This window comes from Cyphomyrmex costatus, unplaced genomic scaffold (genome assembly GCF_001594065.2).
Source record: "Cyphomyrmex costatus isolate MS0001 unplaced genomic scaffold, Ccosl1.0 scaffold298, whole genome shotgun sequence".
NCBI classification, from domain to species: Eukaryota; Metazoa; Arthropoda; class Insecta; order Hymenoptera; family Formicidae; genus Cyphomyrmex; species Cyphomyrmex costatus.
The window spans coordinates 173,835-201,592 of record NW_017277103.1 but is presented as its reverse complement, the minus strand read 5'-3'; the positions used below and the strand labels follow the sequence as shown (position 1 = coordinate 201,592).

At 32.6% G+C, this 27,758-nt stretch overlaps 1 protein-coding gene across 1 annotated transcript; it reads left to right on the top strand.

Annotated features, from left to right (window-relative positions):
* Positions 1–1,196: 1,196 nt before the first annotated feature.
* Positions 1,197–27,758, top strand: Sirt1 (Sirtuin 1). Its single transcript, XM_018541665.1, has 10 exons — positions 1,197–1,356; positions 12,184–12,313; positions 12,734–12,968; positions 13,076–13,291; positions 13,397–13,604; positions 24,053–24,211; positions 24,765–25,041; positions 25,218–26,056; positions 26,171–26,341; positions 27,411–27,758. The coding sequence occupies exons 1-10, from the start codon at positions 1,206–1,208 to the stop codon at positions 27,515–27,517; spliced, it is 2,493 nt and encodes an 830-aa protein (XP_018397167.1). The 5' UTR covers positions 1,197–1,205; the 3' UTR covers positions 27,518–27,758.

The following is a 27,758-nucleotide window of genomic DNA, read 5'->3' as shown; positions in this document are numbered from 1 at the left end:
CTGATCGGAAAAAGGATAACTTTATAAACGCTCACATTTATATTTATAAGTCCTTATTTTTCAAAAACAAAAGTTTCTCAAAATTCCCATCCGACAAACGGTTACGACGAGGTACATGTATTTGTTATCCTATACTAAACAGCCGCTCTACTGGCGCAGATGATGATAAAGAAGTATTATATTAAAAAAAAATTTTTTTTACATTAGAGGGAAATTTACGAGGAAACATAAATCCTTTGATTTTGATTCTAAATAGGAAAGCGCTTCTATGCTGCTGCTGATAATTGGTTGCGTACTAATAAGATCTTTTTTTTTCATAAAATCGTAAGAAAAAGAAAAATGTCAGCTGAAAATTGTAAGAAACAAACCTATTTATGTCAAATTAAAATCATCTAAAATTTTTTTTAGATAGGATGGTATATTTTTCTCTCTAAGATGAAGATAAATTAGATGGTTTATATTTGCACAATCTAGATGTAAGATGAGATGTTCCAATTTTCCATCTAGATGACCATCTAAGATGGTTTCATCTAGATGTCGGCAAACGCTGACAATGATATATATTACTTTAATAATTTTATCCATCAAACATATTTACAAGTCTGAGGAGAGGACTCTATTCAGAGTCGAAATTGGTTACATCGTCATTACATCATTATTTAAGTAGATTTTAAGTAGATTTCTTTTTTAATTCAAATTTTTAATAATTTTGTATATTTCTAGTCTAAAATTAAATAAGTATGTCAACATTTTCATAATTTAAATCTTAATTTGACTCTTACTTCGCCCTTTTATTGTTATTGATTATTAATATAATTAATTTTATATTTGTGGATTTAGTACCAAATCCGCATATCGACACTACGATTTTATCGTGTCGAAAATGTGATACGTAGTTCGCATCATTTTATAAAAGTAATAATGCCGCTAGCGTACGGTGGCTTTCGCCTATCATACGAAAAAGGCCGCCACGGCCTCTCTCAGGCTTCTCTCCGATCACGTCACGGCGAGACCGACGTGGAGTGGAGCTGGGGTGAAGGGAAAAGGGACGGCAGAGTCGGTAGGTGGGGTGAGGAAAATAGAACGGAGGACGGCAGGCCAGGCGGCGGCGGCGATCTCCGGGGAGGGGGATAACAACTTGTCAGGGGTGAGGGGCGCGGGCCGAAGAGCCGCGCGCTACGCGGTCCGTTGCATTGCTGTCGAATATGGCGTCGAGCTCGGAGTTGCTAGAATATTCGTCCCCGGTGAAGCGTCGTAAGGTCGACGGCAGCAGGGGCCGCGGGAGCATCGGCGTGGCCTTGGCGGCGTCGCAGCGCGGCGAGACTTCGCACGACAGCCCGCACGACGATCCTGAAGGTATCTAAACTTGCGGAATAGTCGCGCGATCGCCCGTAATACCACGAAATTCGCGGGTGCCTCGCGCACAACATGGCGGCGTTTCGTCGCCTTTTCACTCGGTCTCTTCCGTGTCTGTCGTATACTCGTTCGTCACCCATAGCCGCCATGACAGTCGTGACGATCGCGACGCAATTCCACGTAATCGTGATTTTCTCATTGGCGATCGATCGGTCGCGGCGAGTCTATCTTCACATCGTAATCCAGGCTGAAGGAGATCGCAGATAATACATTTTTATCTTCTGTCTTTCTTCCGATTTTGCATGAAATTTTTCAAGTCCTGATAATATTCTTGTGGAATATATATAGTGGGCGTCGATCGATCGTATCGCTACGTTTCTGAGAGCGCTACGGCTCCTTGGCAGTCCTCATAGATGGCATTCGTACGAATTTGTTCGTTTTAAACCGCGTTTGGTACTACATACATACGTATAGCGACATAAATATATACAATGTCGTATATGTAGTATATACGTTTACATATATATTTTTTGCATTTAAAATGAGATAAATGCATAATTGGATATTGGAAATGATTGCAGGAAGCAATTAGAATAAGGATGAGAATAAAGGTGCAGCCACAATAGAAGGAATAAGAAATTTTAAGGTACAGCCACAATAGAAGGAATTAGGAATAAAGAATAAGAAATCTTAACTTATCAGAAATCAGATACATTGGTATACATAGTTTCTGATAGGCTAAAATTTCCTATTTCTTATTCTCAATTCCTTATTCTTTCTATTGTGGCTGCACCCTTAGGGTTGGATTATACTGGCCGTAATCTGTTAACTTATGCCGTAATCTGTAAAAATTGACCAACTATAATCGATTATTCCTCTCTCATTCGACTGTGATTGGTCAATTTTTACAGATTACGGCCAATATAAATCAATCCTTAGTCTCAAAAATCGGATACGTTGGCACATAGTTTCTGATAGACTGAAATTTCTTATTCCTCATTCCTAATTCCTTGTTCCTTCTATTGTGACAGCACCCTAAAAATAATGTTAAAACTGCTATATACAAAGAACAAATCGAATATACACTTTACAGATTTCATATATCGCTTGCGTATGTAACATTTCCTCAAATCGGGATGTAAACGAGATATTAATTTGAATTCAAATATTATTTTAACTCAATAATATTTGCATGCAAAAATTTTATTTTTCTAATTACGTAGTAATTAGTAATTCTAATTGAGTAATTACTTTAGAGTAATAATATATATATATATATGAAAAGCTAATTTATTTATCTTTTACAATTACATTTATAATTGAATCTTCAGTTTAGAAAAAGGACCTAGTCACATTTATTAACTTTTTGACTATTAAAAAACTGTTCAATTTTAAAAATAATGAAAAAGAAAAAGGCTACGAGCTAAAAAATTCGTTAAAATATACAATTGTTTGTAAATAAAATTGTCATTTAGTTAAAATTACATAGTTTAATTAGAAAAAACAAGAAACAGATAAATGTTCTAATTTATCTTTATCTCTTTTTATGAAAGTTTTAAGTGTGTTAGGAATTAATTGATTGAAAAAGCTAACTAGGAGCAATGAGACATGTTGGAAATAGGAAGGAAACTTTCGGAGATCGATTTGACATAAGGAATTGTAAAATATTTTTCTTTAACGTGAATATTATTTGTAATGTGTTTATTGTGTATATGGAACTTAATTCTTTGTTCTATAGTAGAAATTATAAAGGAAAGAGGATAGGAATTGTTTAATAAAATTTGTATGGCTTCTATTAAATTGTTTCGTTGGAATCGAGAATGTGATAGATGGAAAATTTTGCCAATAAAACTAATAATGATGCCTTTTTTGTGATTAATAGGGTGGTTTGATTGGAAATTAAGGAACCTACCTGAGAATGTCTTTTTGTGATAATTGTCAAAAATAATTCTATGATTGTCAATAATAAGTGTAATATCAAGAAAATTCAGTCTGTCATCACTGCCAATCTCCATGGTGAATTATAATCTTCTATATAAAGAATTGAAAGTATTGAGTGTAGCATCAACAGTGTCAGATGGAATTGCAAGGTTAATGTCATCAACATATCTAAAATAGAACAATGACTGTATTGACAAACTCTTGATTGCTAATTCTTCTAAGTCCTGCATTACAATATATTATTGATAATAACGGTGAATCCATTGAATTGCCAAATACTTGTTTGTAAAATTTACTATTGAAGGTAAAAAAGGTTGAATTTTAGGACGAGGCTAACTGCAATATTAAATTTATTCTTTGGAATTTTGATCTTCAATGAAATGTGGGTCCATCTTTTATCAATGCCATTCATGATCAAATCAAACGAAAAATGTTAATTTTTTAAAAATTGTTTGATTTTAGTTTCAGTGAAAAACTTATTTCTAATTTTATTATTGTCTAACAAAACTATTTTGGGAATTTAAATATGACATTTAATCATACTTTTGGAATATTCCTGAAATGTTTATTAAAAAAAACTTAAATTTCAAACAATTAAGTAAAAACATAAAGGTTATTAAGAGTCAACGCTGTTAGCAGTGCGCAAAATATGTAATCTTAAAATCTAAAACATATTAGATATTATGTCGAACGTTTCGATCCTTATTTCGGATCATCATCAGCGACAAATACAATATAACATTAAAAATTACTCAGAGTTGCAAACAATGATGTTGTCCCGTAGTATGTACCAATACAACTAATCTGAGGTAAGACTATCACTTCTTCAGGTGAAAGTATGTGTGTGTACATTAGTTTGAATAATTGAGTATGTCCGTGAAAAATATAATACATCAAGAATTGAAAAATTACATTAAAAGGTTTTTTAATAATGAAATTTTGATGAAACAGTAGAAATTAAATACTCAATAAGCTTACCTCAATTGGTCGACAAAATTTCAAATTTAACTTCGTACTCTTTCTGCACTCAACGTTATATACATTTATTGCATTTCTTTTATAAAACTTATATATAACACACTATTACAAGTAGTTTATTTGTCCTTGAATTATGTTAAATAATTATCTCTCTTTATGCTGAACAATATGATACAATGTATACATAACAATTTGAAAACTACAGTTACAATACTTACTCAAAATATCTCTCAGAGAAGAGGAATCAGAACTGCTCTTCAGGTTTAGTCTCATGCTGTCATTCAAATATCTCATCACAAAAGCGTCTATTATGACAGGATATAGCAATCCATTTTTTCCAAATCTTAAATCTTAGATTTGTACTCTTTCTACATTTATTATTGATCTTTAAAGTCTACTTTAGATCCTGAGTAGCCTGATGTATCCACTCTCATTTCAAGATTAATAAGAAGAAAAACTTCCTTTCCACAAAATTGGGCTCATCCTTTTTCTATATTGATAGATAATGTTAATTATCGTTTTTGTGCATTTGAGGCTTTCACGGATATTTTCTTCAATTATACTAGATTTGCAGATTGTCGCCGTGTCTTTCTTCATTATTGATGCCAATGTTTCGTGAACCCTGCCGTTCACTTCATCAAGGTTCATGAAACGTTGGCATGAATAATGAAGAAAGACACGGCGATAACCCGTAAATCTAGCATAAGTATCGCCTTTATTATACATTCCAATATGCTTTAAAATTTTTTGTAATTATATCATAAGATTTATCTTTTTCAAGAAAAACACGTAAATTGAGTTATATGTTTGGATTCACTAATTCAAAGAAATAAAATTTTTAATTTGTTTTTATTAATTTATTTTATTGATGCCAGAATCTATCCCTAATCTATTTTAATGCATTATACTAATTTGACACATTATATAAATTTAAAAACTTTCCCCCTTTTTCCTTTCCTGTAATCAAAGTAGCAGATAACATTTAAAACTGGTCAATTTTCTACCAACAACGAAGAAAGTTGAAAAAATTAATTTTGTTGTCGATTTCTGGTGCTGATCCGCGTAACATTGGTCGCGTTCAGCAGACTCAACAGTTTTACAACTGTTTTATGATTCTTCGCTGAGATAGGACTATTCCTTTAGATCTAAAAGTATAATCCAATCAGCGAGACGAATCATAAAACAGTTGCAAACTGTTGAGTCTGCTGAATGCAGCCATTTACTTTATAGACCTGTTTTTTATTCCTGCATTGTCTGAATTGGTGTTCACAGTGCAATAGGTTGAAGCGGAGCAAACGTATATTTTGGTCTGTTTTCTGCACTAGGCTGCACTAGATTAGAACTCTCTTTTTCGCTTTCAACAAATATCAAACAGATATTTGTTTCTTTTTAAGTTTCAACAGTGTACACTAGTTCAGCAACAGACCTTTTATTTTAGGGGCTGCGCAGAATAAAGCCCAAGGCACAATGCGAGGGAATAGCGATAGCGATAAGTTTCAACTTATCAGAAATCGAATACATCGGAATACACATTTTTGATAGGTTGAAACTTATTGTAATCGTTATTCCTTCGCATTGTGTCTTGGGCTTAGAAGGAACAGAACAGAGAATAAGAATTTCAACCTACCAGAAATCATGTACTATGGAATACACACTGTTTAGTCCACAATATATGATTTCTGATAGGTTGAAATTCTTATTCTCTGTTCTTTGTTCCTTTTATTCTGCGTAGCCCCTTACTTCAACTTATTACACTGTGTGCACCAGTTACGGGATTCTCTAAACGTTTTTTCGATAATTGTTGTTATCGTTAACTAGCGACAGCCAATGAGAGCCGCGCTTTCTTTTAGGATTGTTTTACCATTGATTGTCGCTAGTTAATGATAGCGACAATCATCGATAAAACATTTAGAGAATTTCATTACAGTTCAAGAATAAAGAACAGATCTTATACACTACTTAACAAAATTAAAGGATCACTTGTTCCACCCTGCAAAAGTAGGCAAACTTTGAGATAGAATAACTTCGTCAAAAATCATCGTATTGAGATGTTTGAAAAAGCATTTTAATCCCTTGAGTGCCGATGTCTCCTACAGAAGACATAGCGAAGATTGGCCCAAAGTGTCGATGTCTTCTATAGAAGACATGAAAGATAATACAACAAGAAATTCAACGAAGCATAAGATTTCTATAAACAAGAGTATATAGGGGTTTTAGAGGTCGCTGAACACGGATATGCGATTAATTTTTACATATTCTTATCGGCTGATTTAATATGGCGGCTGTAATATAAACAAATGTTGTAAATTTTGAATAGTTCACTTTTCGTAAATGTATATATTTAATCGTTATTAATTGCGACAACAAAAATAGTGCATGGTATTTTTTGATAATTTCTGAAGTATCCGACACGAATTCGTTGTCCGTTTTTCGAAATTCGAAAATGGCGGATCCAATATGGCGGACGAAAATGCGAATTTTTATTCTAGCGGGCTGAAATTCATTACTGAGGTGTTTTTAGGATTACAAACACGTTGTCAGATTTTTAAAATTAAAATTGGCTGATCCAATATGGCGGAAGAAAATGTGAATTTTTATACTAGAGGATTCAAATTCAGTACTCGGTGGTTTGACGGAAAAAAATGAATTCTGTAAAATTTACAGAACTTTCGGTAATAATTACTGAAAGTTCTGTAAAATTCACAAATTTTATTACAAAATAGGTGTTTGCAGCGCCAAGTTTTTTAGTTTACTAGCAAATTACGGAGGTAAGAAACGAGTAACAAATTAACGGATTCGTGATTAGCGACCCCAAAAACCCCTAAGTACTGAATTTCAAATCGCTAGAATAAAAATTCGCATTGTCGGCCGCCATATTGGATCCGCCATTTTGAATTTCGAAAATCTGATAACGGATTCTTCACCAGCGACCCAAAAAACAGTCGTACACGATGATCTACGAAATTTCGTTGGCCGGATCCCTCTTCGCACTTTTGGCCCACTTTCTGATTTCAGTCGATACAGCGAAGGGGTTAAAGCTTGAAATCTCTACTTTTCAGACCTGTACTTCAAAAAATGGTTTTACTGATATTTCGTGAAGTTGCACTATTATAAATAAAATGTGTGTCAAACCTAAAAAATTTTTACAAAATTTGCTAAGTTCCACGGAGTAAAAATTGTGCACAAATGAGATTACAGCTTACGAAAGAGTAAATCTTTACCTGCAATTTTTTTTTGCTGAGCTCTGTACGATTTTTTTTCACCGAGTTATTTAATGTTTAAGTAAAAATGGTCTTTTTATTTCAACGTTGAATAACTCGGTGAAAAAAAATCGTACAAAGCTCAACAAAAAAGCAAATTGAAGGTAAAGATTCACTCTTTCGAAAGCTGTAAACTGCATTTGTGCACAATTTTTACTTGGCTCCGTGGAACTTCTCAAATTTCGTATAAAATTTTCAAGTTTGACGCACTTTTATTTATGTTTGTGTAACTTTACGAAATATCAGTAAGACCGTTTTTTGATGTACAGGTTTGAAAAGTAGAGATTTCAAGCTTTAAAATGCTTTTATAAACATTTCGATACGATGATTTTTGACGAAGTTATTCTCTATCTCAAAGTTTGCCTATTTTTGCAGAGTGGAACAAGTGATCCTTTAATTTTGTTGAGTAGTGTATATACTAGTAAAGACCATAGTTTAGACTACAGACTATATGTAATTGCCATTTTTGATTGGTTGTCTTCATGTTTTAACGATTTTTGAAAGAGACATGAAAAGGATGAAAAAAAAGAGAAAGAAATAGTGAATGTATGCTTTTCTCTCTGGAAGAAAATTGTAATTAGAAACGCATATTTTTATCCGCGTAAATTAAAACATATTTTTAATAAGGCTCAATAAATTTAAAACTAATTAAGAGAAACTTATTTATTTGTCATTTTTTATTTTATGAAAGACATTTGCAACGCATTTTATTATTATTTTAATATTTTACATTTACAACGTTGTTTTACATAAAAGTTATTTTAATTTTCTCACAATGAAGATTATTAACACGCAACCGTCAATTCGATGCATGTATGCCAAAGTAATAGATACATGACCGACAATCTATGTATTTATATATACATATTGCGCTATCGCGTTCTAGCCGGGCAGCTGCGGCCGTTACGAATGCCGTGGTAACGAGCGCATCCAAAGGATCGGGGAATCCATTATGCCGCCGTGAAATCGGAAGAAAAAAGTTGGCGGTGCACAAAAGAAGCGGATCTCACGGATGGATCCCGCGATGACAATATTCAGAGAGGCTGCCGGGAGTTCCCTTTTTGAAGGACCTAATTCTATCTCCTTCTCTCTCACTTCTTTCTCACTTCTATTCTCTATTTTTCTTCTTCTTTCTCGCTTACGCTTTTATACCTCGAGCTTCGCTTCTCTATCTTTTTTTTTTTACTTTGCCCTTTTTCTACGAGCGAAGGTACCGCCACCTTGTCTTCAACTACTGTGAAGGCACTCGTCCGAGGATGAGGAAGGATCCGCGGAAACACGCTACCTTCCAAGTTTTATTAGAGTTTTATTTGGCGGTCGTTGCACTTTGCAAAATTTCTTTCTTTACTTTTTCAATGAATTCTTTCTATTGCAGCGTTATGTAATGTATGTATGTATGCATTAAGTTTACTTTTAAGACTTTTATACAGAGTTACTTTCGTTTCTTTTTTAAATATCGCAAATATACTAAAAAATAAAACATTTTTGTTTTCATGATCGAGCGGTACGATAGTAATACTCTCGCCGTTCTTTATTTGTATTGTAATCTTTAAGGTAAGTATGTGATGTATTATCTAAAATAAAAGTATTCTATATATATAGAAATATTTATCTAGTTTTTGCTTTTTTCCAGAAAAAACGAATTCTCAATCTACAAAAAAAAAAACTGAAAAGCGTTATGTAATGTTTTCATAAGCAAATGGCATTTTTGACACACATAAATATGTATATCTAAAAATTGAAAGTCTAAATCCGAAAAAAACATTTCAAGAGAAGACAAAAATACATATATTAATGCTACTAATATTACAAATATTTTTAATTAGTTTCTTCAGTCCTAATTATATTTTTTGATTAGTGTTATATATCTTTCTTATAATTGTAATATAATGTGTTTCATATTCAAATCAACATTTGTAATATTAGTAATCAATAAAATAAAAATGTCATAGAATTACATATGCATAGTTATAATTATAATATTTGTTGTCAGTATCACTATCCTGCTCTTTTATTTAAATTTTAATATTATTTCACACACCCTTCAGAAACAACGATATCTGAATAACGATAAAAGTTTCTTTACCTCAATGTGAAGGGGCATCTTTATTAGTAAAAATTCTAACCCTTGTCCAAAGGTTTTATTACTCATACAAGCGGAAGGGATATATTAATTCAACGACAACGCTTTTGCTCTTCTATTCTTTCGATAGTTAATCCTTCCTTGCGTGCGACTCGCGTTGCTAATGCTTCTTAATTCGAACTTTTATTGCATCCATTTGAATTCTCCTTGGGCCCGACCGTTGCATCCTATAGCCGTTGCTTCTAGCCACCTTTCCTAAATGTCCTATATACCAGATGGAGAATGGCTAGACTTTTGTAATCTATTCTGTGGTCGCGCCGTGTTAAAAGGACACAATCACATGATGGAGGCAATTTGCGATTCTGACAGTTAACGTTTCTTGACTTTACGTGCGAGCAAAAAATTGAATTCTCATTTTAAGCAAATATGATATCCAACATCTATATCGCTAGTCGTAACGTAGGGCATTAAAAGAACGGAAAAATATTTTTATTGAAAATTTTATGAGGTATGTTAAACATATTACTACTATTTAAATAATGATTTGATTCTCTAAAATCTCTTAATTTTTCGCAAATTTCTGCTTTTTTCTTTAAAATAATTTGATATAATTAAATATTGAATTACATAATGTCTTTTTGCTGGTTATATAGTTTTAAATTACAATTTTAATAATTCTTCTTTTATAATTCCTGCATATTAATTCTCGGGACTCGGAAGAGCGTATATTTTTCTTAGTCTTATATGTTAGTATAATAAATATGTCGTGTGCAATTAAACAGACAAGATATGATCTAACCAATAAAAAAAGCGATTTTTAAATATACTGTGAAGGAATATTCGGTAATTTTCTGTGTAAGTGCATGTATGCATGCATTTCTGTGCATACGGTAAGCAAAGGGGCAGATTAGGGGCGCCAGTTATGGATGCAGCGTAAGAATGGCGGCTAAAAATTCGCGATCGCATACGTTACTTTATTAAATTCTTGCTAAAATTTTGTTGTATTGTCAAACTTACAAAATTGCAAAGTTAAAATAATGCAAACTGAAAATTTAAAGATTATTGCAATTAAATATTTTCAACGGATTTATTACTTAGTTGCATTAATTTACCTTTTTAACATATAAAATCGGTCAAAAGAGACCGATACTTTAGAGGGAAAGAAAAAGAAAGGTAATAAATGTAGAAAGTGCAAAAGTAAAATACATAAATACAAAAATTGCAGAAAAATACTTAAATGATTCATACAAATATTTACTATTCGGCCATAAAGATCAGCAACTTTTACATAATATAATATAATTTTATAAGTGCACCTTGGTTTTCTGATGTGTATTCTTATTAGTAGTGAAAGTTATTATTTTATAGTATACCATGTATTTTTATAACATACTATAAATAAAATTATCGTTGCGTTAAATGGAATTTTAAGACATTTTAGAGAACCGAATCACTATTTAAATAATAATAATACGTTTAATATACCTCATAAAATTTTCAATAAAAATATTTTTCCGTTCTTTCCGACCACCGATATAGATGTTGGATAGCATATTTGTTTAAAATGTGAATTCAATTGCGTTAAAATGGAATTTTTCATGTATAAGTTTTTAAAATACTATAATTGTTTTTTATATAGACATAAATTATGTATCATTAAAAATATGAATATCCATTAAAAAAGATCGATGATACATTTTTTAGTTTTTGCTATTTTTCATTACTGTAAATTTTATGTGAATTTTAAAAATAAAATATATCTAATTGTAAAACAGGCTGCGTTCAGCAGAAAAAGCAGCTTTGCAACTGTTGTAAAATTCTTGAATATGATTGGTCTTGCCCTTATTTCCTCATTAGATCTAAATGTATAAGCCAATCACATTCAAGAATTTTACAACAGTTGCAAGCTGTTTTTTCTGCTGAACGCAGCCAATGAAATTGTATGTATACATACATATATAAATACTTTATTAAGGCCTAATTTTTCATTATTTAGTTAATTTATGCTCATACGATCTGATGTTTCATCAAATGGGCTTCATCCATGACATCATCATAAATGAAACCAATTGAAAACCCATTTTTCAAATCTAACCACAAGATAACCAAAAAATAAAAATCCCAGGCTCATTGAACTTCATTTATTATAATTATATTTATGAGCTGAATTGCAAAATCTGAGATTCTGTATGATAATAAAAAAAAGTTTCATAAGACAGAGAAATCAAAAAGGCAAGGTATTTCTTCTGTGAGACAAAAATGATTGATATAATAGGTATTTACATCGCGAATGCAGTACACATTAGTTGACCAGTCATCTGTTGACTTTTAATTCAATACTGTATTGAGACTATAGTAACCTATAATATATGCATTCTCTATTAATTAATGATATAAGTTAAGGTCTGTTCTGTTTCGAAGAATTCTGAACTATAATAGTTTAACGAAATAAATGAAACAAACTATATCTCTTACTCTAATTTATTGGATCAGTGTATACTAATTTAGAATTGTAAGTAGAAGAAAAATGTATTTAAACATACTATTATTATTGTTGTTATACAGGACTTGGTACGGACAGTGGATTTAACGAACTGAGTGATGAATCTAAATCAGCGTCTATATCTCCCGCAGCCTCAAGTTTAACATCACAGCCATTAAGGGTTGACTTCATCAGTAACGATATTGGTTGCCCGTAAGTCTTATTATCTACAAAACTGTGCATATGTACCAAGTAAAAAATATTGCAAACTAGTTTCTTCGGAAGTAAACTTTTTTCTTTTGAAAATTCTATTTTGACATAAAATATAAAACCTTCCTTAAAGTGATCCCTTTTTGATCTTATCTTAAAACATTTGTTCTGAATAATTAGAAAAATTGATTTACTTGAGAAGAAAAAAAATAAAATTTTGTTTAAGAAAACAATTTGACTTTTGTCTTCTTTATAAAACGAAAAATCCCAACAAATTTATAAAACGTTAAAATGTTTAGTTAACTATTCTAAATAGTTTTGCACAAAAACAGTTTGTAACATACAGTAGTTTATCATCATATTGACGCTTTGTATATTCTGTTTAATAATTATTTTAAATTTTGTATCTTGATACTATTTCAGGATTGATACTACAGATGAGAAAGATGAAATATCCTCCACTGTCTCAAACTTATCGGATTTATCAGGTTTGTCTGATCTCTCTGGAGAAGCAGAAGTCAGTCATCAATGGAGAAATGCTTCTTCGTGGATTCAAAAACAGATGTTGACAGGTGCCAATCCTAGAGATCTTTTACACAATCTCCTCATGAATTCTATACAGGTCCCCGAACAAGTTGACGATCTCACTTTATGGAAGGTATAGATACAATATGAAACGTCTTTTAGTTTAGATGTTACAATATTTGCAAGGTTTAGCAAAAAGAATTGTTACGTAAAAATAACGCTTGATTATCTTAATTTTAGATTATAATCAACATGATGTCTGAACCTCCAAGACGACAAAAGCTTAAACATATAAATACCTTGTCTGATGTCGTACGATTAATACGCAGTAGCAAGAAAATTATAGTATTGACTGGCGCGGGTGTTAGTGTCAGCTGCGGTATTCCTGATTTTAGAAGTAGAGATGGTATTTATTCAAGATTAGCACAGGATTTTCCAGACTTACCAGATCCGCAGGTATTTCGAGATCGTTCGGTTTCATGATTACTTAAATTAAATTAAAGATTTTACACACAATTACAAAGAATTCGTCTAATTTATATGTGCTATATTTATTCCTAGGCCATGTTTGACATTGACTATTTTAGTCAAGATCCCAGACCATTCTACAAATTTGCGCGCGAGATATATCCAGGACAGTTTAAACCTAGCCCTTGCCATAGGTTCATCAAAATGTTGGAAAAGCAGAAGAAACTCTTGAGAAATTATTCACAAAATATTGACACTCTGGAGCAAGTCGCTGGTATAGAAAATGTGATTGAATGTCATGGTAAATAAAAAATGTTCAGATTTTTTAGTATATTAATAGGTCATTCTACATTATCAAGATCGATATAAGATGCGTAAACAGCATTAAAGATCGTTAAATTGTTAGTTACAATTTAACTCGTGATATTATTACGGTAGTTTATTAGTGTTGCGTGTCAGGTCTGAAAAAGTTTCGGCGCGCAATCAAAGCTTTACATACGTAGTATATAAGTTATATAGAAACACTTGTGATCCAGCTTAAACCGCTACGACTTGTGAATTTATTAATTTTTACAAATTTGGATTTAAAGAAATTTGCGGGAATGGATGATAAATGTCGGTCCAATCAAAAACCGGGGAGAATGTTACCAGACTCTTATTAGAGGGTCTCTACGCAGTCGAGTCAGAGTCGGGAGCCTGTAGTGTGATTACGGCTTTACGCGTTGCGTCGTCTAAGGAGAGAAAGAGAGGTATTCTGTGCGCGCGCGTGAGGTACATTTTCAATAAACGCGCGTCAAGACGATTTTATGATGTCACGTTAATTTAATATTAGTGTCGACGCTTAGAAGTTCAAATTTTCTAACTTCTGAGCGTTGCATGCGAAAAAAAAACGCTGATTACTTTGGTGCAGAAATTGGATCACGCACAATCAGGCTTTCCACCGACTCACATTTTTCTCACTATTACTCACTTGTTTAAAAAATACTCACTTTTACTCACTATTTTCGAAGATATTCACTTTTCTCATTATTTTTGGTAAATTCAGACTAAAAAGATTTGAATTATAAAGTTTAAATATTCTGCCCTCTTTGTTGTTAGTTGGCAGAACTAGTAAAAAATTTAAAAAAATGAATTTATCTAATATTTTATGTTGCATCCATTTGCATAATTTTATTGTTATTTTCAGTATTTAAGTATGTTTTATTGTTCCTCTGTTTTATGTAATTTAAGATTTTTTAAGGAATATTTTTCATTCGGTTAGGCACAAATTTTATATAGTGATAGTTCATTTATATTTTAATAAAACATTTATATTTTATTATATTTTTACAATTTGAAAATTATAATCACAAGCATAATTTTAAGTATTCTAAGGAGTTATATGTGATAAACGAATATAGTACGTGTACGTATTGCAATTTATCATAAAAGGAATATTTGTTTTTTTTATAGTCTTTTATAAAAAATTCTGTAATATACAGTTTTTTAATTAATGTTATTTCTTTAATACCTAAAACTAGTTTAGAAGCTTTCCTATTTATCTCGCTATTTTTCGCTATTTACCAAAGTTGAGAAATGTTATTTTTTCTGTTACTCTGTCGTTACTTTTTATAATAAACATGACATTGTAATTTTTTTAATTAAACTAAGTTTGTGTTAATATTGGAAAAGTCGATTTTTCCAACTTTAGCACAACCGTTTAGTAATAAAAACGCGTTTAGTAATAAAAAAAATGCAATGTCATCAAATTGTTTATTATAAACAGTAACAGCAAAGAAACGGAAAAGGTAACATTTTCTAAGTCTGCTATTTACTCACTTTTTATTACTATTTACTCACATTTAGTCACTTTTTTTTTGCGAAAAACTCACTTATTTTGACGTGTTGGGTCGGTGAAAAACCTGCGCACAACATATATTGTTTGTTTATCACTGGATCTACTAAGCATAACAATTCTTTAAATTCAGTTGCAGAGATGCGAAAATAATTTACAAATCGTAAATCATTTAAACATAATGGGAAATATCGCATGATAAAATCCATGTACATACTGTAGCTGATAAATATCAGCAATCCAGTATTTCTTTTTTTCAGTTTCTTCAGTTGCGGCAATTGCTGCTTGCTATACGTCTTTTGAATTTCATGATTTTTGAAATTGATAATATTCGCACATTCTATTATCTACTCATAATGTTTCATCAATGATGAACACATTTTTCGTTTGTCACAACAAATCAATTCTAGCTTTGATCCGCTGGATTTCGGCCTCCAACAAATCAATTAATACTTTTGTGGTATAACTTGTTCTCCACGCGAATTATAAATGCCGCGCGAAACCTTTTTCATTTCAACGTTCAAAATATCGGTGTCATTTATGCCAATTTAATCTTGCCCTTATCAGATTTTGAGTGTCAACGCATCAACTGATGCTCATGAAAAAGCACCTTGACGCGCTCAGTGGAAACGTACCCTATTTACTGCTATGTCTATTTCCGTTAGATCACGTAGATCTGAAACAATATCCTAATTGGTTCATTAGCCTAAATTTACATCGTACAGTTAAGCGGGGAGCACAGACTTTTACATAACGTATAATACATAGTGCATAAGAGAATCAACCAATCTGAATCCCTCCTTTTCTTCCGCTTCACGGAAAAGAACTTTGATTGACTGATTCTTTTATGCACTATGCATTATGCGTTATGCTAAAGCTTGTGTCTGGTGGGCTTAGAGCCCAAACACACACTTTTGCATAACGCATAAAGCATGTGCATAAGGAATTTCATTGGCCCATTTTCTTATGCGTGAGTCAATGAACCAATCAAATTCTTTATGTATATGGTTTATGCGTTATGCAAAAGTGTGTGCTGCGGCCTTTATTGTTATGGAATTTTGTGTGCAGTAGCCCTAAGTGTAAGGCTAAAGCGGGGAGCACAGACTTTTGCATAACGCATAAAGCATGTGCATAAGGAATTTCATTGGTTTATTTTCTTATGCATGAATCAATGGACCAATCAAATTCTTTATGTATGTGGTTTATGCGTTATGCAAAAGTCTGTGCTCCCCGCTTAATTCTACAATATGCTTTTTGTTTCCTGTTTCTTGGTGTTTGTCTCTTGCCTTCTTGATCAAAAAGTTAAGAGACAAACAGCAAGAAACACGAAACAAAAAGCATATTGTAGAATTAGCCTGAAGCTCATGACACACAGAAAAACATAAGGTCGGCCACAATAGAAGGAATAAGAAATCTTAACCTATCAGAAATCGGATACATTGGTATACATAGTTTCTGATAAGCTAAAATTTCTTATTCCTTATTCCTTCTATTGTGGCTGCACCCTTAAGGTCGTAAACGTAATTAATAAGCGAATTGACCAATCACTTGGGCTTTAGGGCTGCGCACAATGGAGGAACAGATATTAGATTTTAAAATATTAACCTATCAGATACCAGTTACACCGGAATACACGATTCTGATAGGTTAATATTTTGATATCTAGTATCTGTTCCTCCATTGTGCGCAGCCTTAGTTAAAGTAATGTTGATGCAATCGGGCCTTAAGACGTATAATCACACTAGCGATTGTGATTGATGATTGAGGATTACTTTTCAACCAATCGGAACAAAGCAATCAGTGACTGCTTTGCTCCGATTGGTTGAAAAGTAATCCTCAATTGTCAATCACAATCGCGCAATCGCTACTGTGATTACGGCTTTAGTCGCGGTTACTTTTGCTTGCTATACCAAAAGCACACCAAAATCGCTTTTTATCGTTAAAATAAGCTATCAATTGATATTCGTCAATTTTGATCACGTGACCCGTTTCAATGCTAAAAATGAACGTTGAGCAATGGCTGCGTTCAGCAGGGAAAGCAGCTTCGCAACTGTTGTAAAATTCTTGAATATGATTGGTCTTGCCCTTATTTCCTCATTAGATCTAAATGTATAAGCCAATCACATTCAAGAATTTTACAACAGTTGCAAGCTGTTTTTTCTGCTGAACGCAGCCAATGAAATTGTATGTATACATACATATATAAATACTTTATTAAGGCCTAATTTTTCATTATTTAGTTAATTTATGCTCATACGATCTGATGTTTCATCAAATGGGCTTCATCCATGACATCATCATAAATGAAACCAATTGAAAACCCATTTTTCAAATCTAACCACAAGATAACCAAAAAATAAAAATCCCAGGCTCATTGAACTTCATTTATTATAATTATATTTATGAGCTGAATTGCAAAATCTGAGATTCTGTATGATAATAAAAAAAAGTTTCATAAGACAGAGAAATCAAAAAGGCAAGGTATTTCTTCTGTGAGACAAAAATGATTGATATAATAGGTATTTACATCGCGAATGCAGTACACATTAGTTGACCAGTCATCTGTTGACTTTTAATTCAATACTGTATTGAGACTATAGTAACCTATAATATATGCATTCTCTATTAATTAATGATATAAGTTAAGGTCTGTTCTGTTTCGAAGAATTCTGAACTATAATAGTTTAACGAAATAAATGAAACAAACTATATCTCTTACTCTAATTTATTGGATCAGTGTATACTAATTTAGAATTGTAAGTAGAAGAAAAATGTATTTAAACATACTATTATTATTGTTGTTATACAGGACTTGGTACGGACAGTGGATTTAACGAACTGAGTGATGAATCTAAATCAGCGTCTATATCTCCCGCAGCCTCAAGTTTAACATCACAGCCATTAAGGGTTGACTTCATCAGTAACGATATTGGTTGCCCGTAAGTCTTATTATCTACAAAACTGTGCATATGTACCAAGTAAAAAATATTGCAAACTAGTTTCTTCGGAAGTAAACTTTTTTCTTTTGAAAATTCTATTTTGACATAAAATATAAAACCTTCCTTAAAGTGATCCCTTTTTGATCTTATCTTAAAACATTTGTTCTGAATAATTAGAAAAATTGATTTACTTGAGAAGAAAAAAAATAAAATTTTGTTTAAGAAAACAATTTGACTTTTGTCTTCTTTATAAAACGAAAAATCCCAACAAATTTATAAAACGTTAAAATGTTTAGTTAACTATTCTAAATAGTTTTGCACAAAAACAGTTTGTAACATACAGTAGTTTATCATCATATTGACGCTTTGTATATTCTGTTTAATAATTATTTTAAATTTTGTATCTCGATACTATTTCAGGATTGATACTACAGATGAGAAAGATGAAATATCCTCCACTGTCTCAAACTTATCGGATTTATCAGGTTTGTCTGATCTCTCTGGAGAAGCAGAAGTCAGTCATCAATGGAGAAATGCTTCTTCGTGGATTCAAAAACAGATGTTGACAGGTGCCAATCCTAGAGATCTTTTACACAATCTCCTCATGAATTCTATACAGGTCCCCGAACAAGTTGACGATCTCACTTTATGGAAGGTATAGATACAATATGAAACGTCTTTTAGTTTAGATGTTACAATATTTGCAAGGTTTAGCAAAAAGAATTGTTACGTAAAAATAACGCTTGATTATCCTAATTTTAGATTATAATCAACATGATGTCTGAACCTCCAAGACGACAAAAGCTTAAACATATAAATACCTTGTCTGATGTCGTACGATTAATACGCAGTAGCAAGAAAATTATAGTATTGACTGGCGCGGGTGTTAGTGTCAGCTGCGGTATTCCTGATTTTAGAAGTAGAGATGGTATTTATTCAAGATTAGCACAGGATTTTCCAGACTTACCAGATCCGCAGGTATTTCGAGATCGTTCGGTTTCATGATTACTTAAATTAAATTAAAGATTTTACACACAATTACAAAGAATTCGTCTAATTTATATGTGCTATATTTATTCCTAGGCCATGTTTGACATTGACTATTTTAGTCAAGATCCCAGACCATTCTACAAATTTGCGCGCGAGATATATCCAGGACAGTTTAAACCTAGCCCTTGCCATAGGTTCATCAAAATGTTGGAAAAGCAGAAGAAACTCTTGAGAAATTATTCACAAAATATTGACACTCTGGAGCAAGTCGCTGGTATAGAAAATGTGATTGAATGTCATGGTAAATAAAAAATGTTCAGATTTTTTAGTATATTAATAGGTCATTCTACATTATCAAGATCGATATAAGATGCGTAAACAGCATTAAAGATCGTTAAATTGTTAGTTACAATTTAACTCGTGATATTATTACGGTAGTTTATTAGTGTTGCGTGTCAGGTCTGAAAAAGTTTCGGCGCGCAATCAAAGCTTTACATACGTAGTATATAAGTTATATAGAAACACTTGTGATCCAGCTTAAACCGCTACGACTTGTTCTCATCGGTTTGAATTCTCGCGGTCCAATAAGTATTGATATCGTTCAATAAACTTTTTTTTATTAATAAATATATTTTATATCGCTAACTTTCAATACTGTCGCAATTGGAGAGTTTTCTTTATGTACAGTAATACATTTGTGTGCATAAACTTTTTTATAAAAATTAACTAAAGTGTTAAACAGTAAGAAACACTAACTGTACGTCTTATTGAAGTATGTCATTGTTGCAACATTACTGTCTGTTATTGCCTGTTTTTAATGCTATGTATTTTGTATCAATGTTAACAAGTTTACGCTTATAATACATAGTGCATAAGAGAATCAACCAATCTGAATCCCTCCTTTTCTTCCGCTTCACGGAAAAGAACTTTGATTGACTGATTCTTTTATGCACTATGCATTATGCGTTATGCTAAAGCTTGTGTCTGGTGGGCTTAGAGCCCAAACACACACTTTTGCATAACGCATAAAGCATGTGCATAAGGAATTTCATTGGCCCATTTTCTTATGCGTGAGTCAATGAACCAATCAAATTCTTTATGTATATGGTTTATGCGTTATGCAAAAGTGTGTGCTGCGGCCTTTATTGTTATGGAATTTTGTGTGCAGTAGCCCTAAGTGTAAGGCTAAAGCGGGGAGCACAGACTTTTGCATAACGCATAAAGCATGTGCATAAGGAATTTCATTGGTTTATTTTCTTATGCATGAATCAATGGACCAATCAAATTCTTTATGTATGTGGTTTATGCGTTATGCAAAAGTCTGTGCTCCCCGCTTAATTCTACAATATGCTTTTTGTTTCCTGTTTCTTGGTGTTTGTCTCTTGCCTTCTTGATCAAAAAGTTAAGAGACAAACAGCAAGAAACACGAAACAAAAAGCATATTGTAGAATTAGCCTGAAGCTCATGACACACAGAAAAACATAAGGTCGGCCACAATAGAAGGAATAAGAAATCTTAACCTATCAGAAATCGGATACATTGGTATACATAGTTTCTGATAAGCTAAAATTTCTTATTCCTTATTCCTTCTATTGTGGCTGCACCCTTAAGGTCGTAAACGTAATTAATAAGCGAATTGACCAATCACTTGGGCTTTAGGGCTGCGCACAATGGAGGAACAGATATTAGATTTTAAAATATTAACCTATCAGATACCAGTTACACCGGAATACACGATTCTGATAGGTTAATATTTTGATATCTAGTATCTGTTCCTCCATTGTGCGCAGCCTTAGTTAAAGTAATGTTGATGCAATCGGGCCTTAAGACGTATAATCACACTAGCGATTGTGATTGATGATTGAGGATTACTTTTCAACCAATCGGAACAAAGCAATCAGTGACTGCTTTGCTCCGATTGGTTGAAAAGTAATCCTCAATTGTCAATCACAATCGCGCAATCGCTACTGTGATTACGGCTTTAGTCGCGGTTACTTTTGCTTGCTATACCAAAAGCACACCAAAATCGCTTTTTATCGTTAAAATAAGCTATCAATTGATATTCGTCAATTTTGATCACGTGACCCGTTTCAATGCTAAAAATGAACGTTGAGCAATGGCTGCGTTCAGCAGGGAAAGCAGCTTCGCAACTGTTGTAAAATTCTTGAATATGATTGGTCTTGCCCTTATTTCCTCATTAGATCTAAATGTATAAGCCAATCACATTCAAGAATTTTACAACAGTTGCAAGCTGTTTTTTCTGCTGAACGCAGCCAATGAAATTGTATGTATACATACATATATAAATACTTTATTAAGGCCTAATTTTTCATTATTTAGTTAATTTATGCTCATACGATCTGATGTTTCATCAAATGGGCTTCATCCATGACATCATCATAAATGAAACCAATTGAAAACCCATTTTTCAAATCTAACCACAAGATAACCAAAAAATAAAAATCCCAGGCTCATTGAACTTCATTTATTATAATTATATTTATGAGCTGAATTGCAAAATCTGAGATTCTGTATGATAATAAAAAAAAGTTTCATAAGACAGAGAAATCAAAAAGGCAAGGTATTTCTTCTGTGAGACAAAAATGATTGATATAATAGGTATTTACATCGCGAATGCAGTACACATTAGTTGACCAGTCATCTGTTGACTTTTAATTCAATACTGTATTGAGACTATAGTAACCTATAATATATGCATTCTCTATTAATTAATGATATAAGTTAAGGTCTGTTCTGTTTCGAAGAATTCTGAACTATAATAGTTTAACGAAATAAATGAAACAAACTATATCTCTTACTCTAATTTATTGGATCAGTGTATACTAATTTAGAATTGTAAGTAGAAGAAAAATGTATTTAAACATACTATTATTATTGTTGTTATACAGGACTTGGTACGGACAGTGGATTTAACGAACTGAGTGATGAATCTAAATCAGCGTCTATATCTCCCGCAGCCTCAAGTTTAACATCACAGCCATTAAGGGTTGACTTCATCAGTAACGATATTGGTTGCCCGTAAGTCTTATTATCTACAAAACTGTGCATATGTACCAAGTAAAAAATATTGCAAACTAGTTTCTTCGGAAGTAAACTTTTTTCTTTTGAAAATTCTATTTTGACATAAAATATAAAACCTTCCTTAAAGTGATCCCTTTTTGATCTTATCTTAAAACATTTGTTCTGAATAATTAGAAAAATTGATTTACTTGAGAAGAAAAAAAATAAAATTTTGTTTAAGAAAACAATTTGACTTTTGTCTTCTTTATAAAACGAAAAATCCCAACAAATTTATAAAACGTTAAAATGTTTAGTTAACTATTCTAAATAGTTTTGCACAAAAACAGTTTGTAACATACAGTAGTTTATCATCATATTGACGCTTTGTATATTCTGTTTAATAATTATTTTAAATTTTGTATCTCGATACTATTTCAGGATTGATACTACAGATGAGAAAGATGAAATATCCTCCACTGTCTCAAACTTATCGGATTTATCAGGTTTGTCTGATCTCTCTGGAGAAGCAGAAGTCAGTCATCAATGGAGAAATGCTTCTTCGTGGATTCAAAAACAGATGTTGACAGGTGCCAATCCTAGAGATCTTTTACACAATCTCCTCATGAATTCTATACAGGTCCCCGAACAAGTTGACGATCTCACTTTATGGAAGGTATAGATACAATATGAAACGTCTTTTAGTTTAGATGTTACAATATTTGCAAGGTTTAGCAAAAAGAATTGTTACGTAAAAATAACGCTTGATTATCCTAATTTTAGATTATAATCAACATGATGTCTGAACCTCCAAGACGACAAAAGCTTAAACATATAAATACCTTGTCTGATGTCGTACGATTAATACGCAGTAGCAAGAAAATTATAGTATTGACTGGCGCGGGTGTTAGTGTCAGCTGCGGTATTCCTGATTTTAGAAGTAGAGATGGTATTTATTCAAGATTAGCACAGGATTTTCCAGACTTACCAGATCCGCAGGTATTTCGAGATCGTTCGGTTTCATGATTACTTAAATTAAATTAAAGATTTTACACACAATTACAAAGAATTCGTCTAATTTATATGTGCTATATTTATTCCTAGGCCATGTTTGACATTGACTATTTTAGTCAAGATCCCAGACCATTCTACAAATTTGCGCGCGAGATATATCCAGGACAGTTTAAACCTAGCCCTTGCCATAGGTTCATCAAAATGTTGGAAAAGCAGAAGAAACTCTTGAGAAATTATTCACAAAATATTGACACTCTGGAGCAAGTCGCTGGTATAGAAAATGTGATTGAATGTCATGGTAAATAAAAAATGTTCAGATTTTTTAGTATATTAATAGGTCATTCTACATTATCAAGATCGATATAAGATGCGTAAACAGCATTAAAGATCGTTAAATTGTTAGTTACAATTTAACTCGTGATATTATTACGGTAGTTTATTAGTGTTGCGTGTCAGGTCTGAAAAAGTTTCGGCGCGCAATCAAAGCTTTACATACGTAGTATATAAGTTATATAGAAACACTTGTGATCCAGCTTAAACCGCTACGACTTGTTCTCATCGGTTTGAATTCTCGCGGTCCAATAAGTATTGATATCGTTCAATAAACTTTTTTTTATTAATAAATATATTTTATATCGCTAACTTTCAATACTGTCGCAATTGGAGAGTTTTCTTTATGTACAGTAATACATTTGTGTGCATAAACTTTTTTATAAAAATTAACTAAAGTGTTAAACAGTAAGAAACACTAACTGTACGTCTTATTGAAGTATGTCATTGTTGCAACATTACTGTCTGTTATTGCCTGTTTTTAATGCTATGTATTTTGTATCAATGTTAACAAGTTTACGCAAATTTATATTATAATTTATAAGCTTATATATATATATATATACAATTAACATTTAATTGTGTCAACTACGTTTTTTAATTATCGTATATTTTTCATTGAAGGCTCCTTCGCTACTGCGTCGTGTACAAAATGTAAATATCAAGTGAGAGCGAATGACATCAGGGAGGATATCTTCGCACAGAGGATACCTATGTGTCCAAAATGCCGTGTCAACACATTGCCCTCTCTGTCCGAAATGAATTGCAGCGAAAACTACAGAGGTAAATAGAGCAACTTGTTTTTACATAATCCTTGCTGATAGTGTATTTATTTGCAGTCTTTCATAACGGCTTGTCAATTTCAATATGATACGGAGGGTTATATAACTATCTTTAGTGATAGTGTTTCATTGTTAGCCTTTGCTATATAATGTCGCGAATCGATGGCCAATGAGAGAACGTTATCTACTCTTCTTCTCGGAATGTCTCGAACTAAATGAAGTTACCGATCCAACACATAAGTTATCATCAATTGTAACTACAAATAAAGCCTCGCTTTTTAATAAGCATATAAAGGTAAACTTAAAAAGAGATTGCACTTACTTGTGTGAGTGCCGTGTTTCGCGACTATTTGGAGGCTTGTCGTTTATTGTCCTGGATTGTTTCCTGTTTCCTTAATTCAACAATACTATATATATATATATATATATGTTACGATTAAGCGGAACTTATAAAAATGCCATTTCAAATAATCGTTCAATTTAAATTAATTAAAAGTGTTGTTGAGATTTAACTAAATTTAATAATGTCTCTCTCTCTCTCGTGTAATTCTCAGATTTGGTGTCGCAAGGTATAATGAAGCCAGATATCGTCTTCTTTGGCGAAGGCCTCCCGGATGCTTTCCACGACGCGATGGCCAAAGATAAGGACGATTGCGACCTTCTAATAGTTATTGGATCATCCCTGAAGGTCCGGCCGGTTGCCCTAATTCCTTCATCCATTCCGTCGCATGTACCGCAGATCCTCATTAATCGAGAACCATTACCACATCTCAAGTTTGACGTTGAGTTATTGGGAGATGGTGACATCATTATAAATCAAATTTGCCATTTGTAAGTAAGACGTTACATTTTTTTTTTTTTTTACATAAAAAAACTTTCTTTTTTTCTCTTTTTTATATTAAAATGTGCATACCAACAATAAATTTATATTTCACGAACGTATCAATTTAATGCGATAATAATTTTAATTACGATAATTAAAATTTCGATTTATCGGCATTGTGCAGAATGGGCGATACTTACGAGGAAGTTTGTTGGTACGATAAATTTCTGACGGAAGTCTTACAACTCTTACCATCGCAGTGTCTGTCTGATGATACTTGGGAACAGAGTCAAGACACGACAAGTAATACTGAAGTGTCGCACGATAGCGTAGAAGTCGATTTGAAACCTCACGCTGTCGTATCCTCGACTGAAAGTCAGAATAGCCTTTCTATCATTGCGAATGTAATGCCGCATCATCATAGAAACGATATCAATGTCTGTGTATCGTCTTTGCATAGTAATCAGGTCCAAATGGATAATCCAGAGAAAAGCTTCAATCTTCTAGGCGAAAGTCCGAAAAGACGTTCGGGCGACACTAGTATAGAGAACAGTCCTAAGAGGATGAATTTTGGTAGTGCACACGAGACAGAAGTTATAAGTTCCGCCACACCGCTAGTGAAAGTAAATGCTAAACACACAATGATCTCGTCAGAAAACGAACTTCACATTACATATGAAAATAATTCGGAAGAATGTCAGGTGGTGCCGACAGTATTATCTCTTTCGTCAGAAACTGTAACGAGCGAAACTTTGGAGTCTCACAAGTTTTTGACTAAGTGTGGAAAGTCAAACAAGTATGATGACGCCGTCGCAAATCTAGATGCTATTGAATCGGACAAAACAATACCAAAACCGAGGCAAGCATCGGTAGACTCTGTATTGGATTCTGGCATAGGCGACAGTTGTAACAGCATCGATAGCACAGAAGGAAAGTTTCACATAACTGAGTTGAAGAACAGAAGATTAGAGAGATCTTGCTGGCAATCAAAGATTCGGGAGAGCCTCGCTACTAGATTACCAGGTACAAGAACTTACTATGTATTTTTGTAAATACTACAAATATTTTATTATTTTCATAAAATTATTCTTACAAGTGATAAAAATATTCATATGGTTGTAATTTTTTCCTTTGCAGAACATTCTTATTATCAATTGGCAGCAGGCAGGTATATTTTTCCTGGCGCAGAAGTCTATTCCGAACCTGAGCAATACGATCAATGTTCCCTTTCGGCAAATTCCGAGAGCACAGATAGCGACAGTGATTCCTCTTCCGGAGAAGAAGAAGATGAGGAAGAGGAAGAGACGGGTAAGTATCGAGTTTCTTTTTAAGTTAACTTATTAAATTTGTAAAAGGCATGGCCTTTTCATTTTTATGATATGATTTTTTTCGGATATCACTTACTTTTTAAAGTACAAATACATCACAAATATATATAAAAAAAGATTTTAAAATATTATATGTATAACGAAAGAGAAATACTGCGAAAAAGAGGAGAGGGGTGGGGGAAGGGGGTGCGATGAGTCGAAGTTGGTGGAGGTGTGAGTGAAAGGTGAGAGAGGACGTTATAAAAGTTATAATACGACCGGACGGACAGAGAAGGAGATAATACTTAATTTTTTATGAAAATAATCACTTTTCGACCGCTCATATGTCCAGAACGACTTGACCGATTTTAATTTCTTTTTAGCTCAAATTACTCGTGGTGATACCGCCTTTCAGGATATGTTACGTGCGATTCAAAATTTTTTGTATTTTAGTAGTTATGCACCCTCCAAAAATGGACTTTGGTGACTCGGGATAAGAGACTTGTAGTGTCTATTATTATAATCTTTTAAACTTATAAAAATTAAATTAGTGTAACGGGCAACGAGCCAAAATAAAAACAATACACTTCATAGAAACAAAGACAATATATTAAATTAACGATAAATAATAAAACATAAGTAAAACAAACGTTTCGACGCCGATCGGGTCATTTTCAATGTTAACAAATTTTCAAATCTTAACGAAATTATTACAATAAAAAATTCTTAAAAATTATGCGATATGTCCGGATACTTGAAAAAATTGTAGCCAATCGTCGAAGTCGTATAAAAATTGTGTTTGTCCATTATTTAAAATTTGTTAGTCAGTCATTGTTGTGATAAAAAACGGTGTTACAATAATCAATATTATCTAAAAAAAATTGTCGCATTATAAATAAAAAAAGCAATGAAGTTAAAAACAAGTTCGTCGCTTTTAAACTTAAAAAAATTAACTGGTAGTTTTTTTGAACATATGGCAGAAGACTACAGCGTCTCCTGATGTTGATTGTTTTATTTATAATATATATCTTTTTTACTTAATTATTTTATGTTTCTGCATTTGTTTTTAGGTGCAGATGATGATCTGTCAGAGGATGCAAATGCCGATGCCGACACTAACGGTCAAAAAAATGATGCAAAGTGGGCGAGTAATTCTTGTACTACTACACAACATTAAATTGCGAGTTGCGTTTGAACTTGGCGAATACTTTTGATGTTCTATCGATATTTATCAGGATTTGTTGCGATAATCTTACATAGAATAAGAAAACGGTGCAATTTTTATCGGTTCAGTCACAAAGCAAAGTGATATGTGTGTGTGTTTGTGTGTGTGTGTGTGTGTGTGCGTGTTGTGTGTGCGTGCGTGCGTGTACACACATTAAAATTTTACAAATTAATGATTTGTTCTATACTGAAAA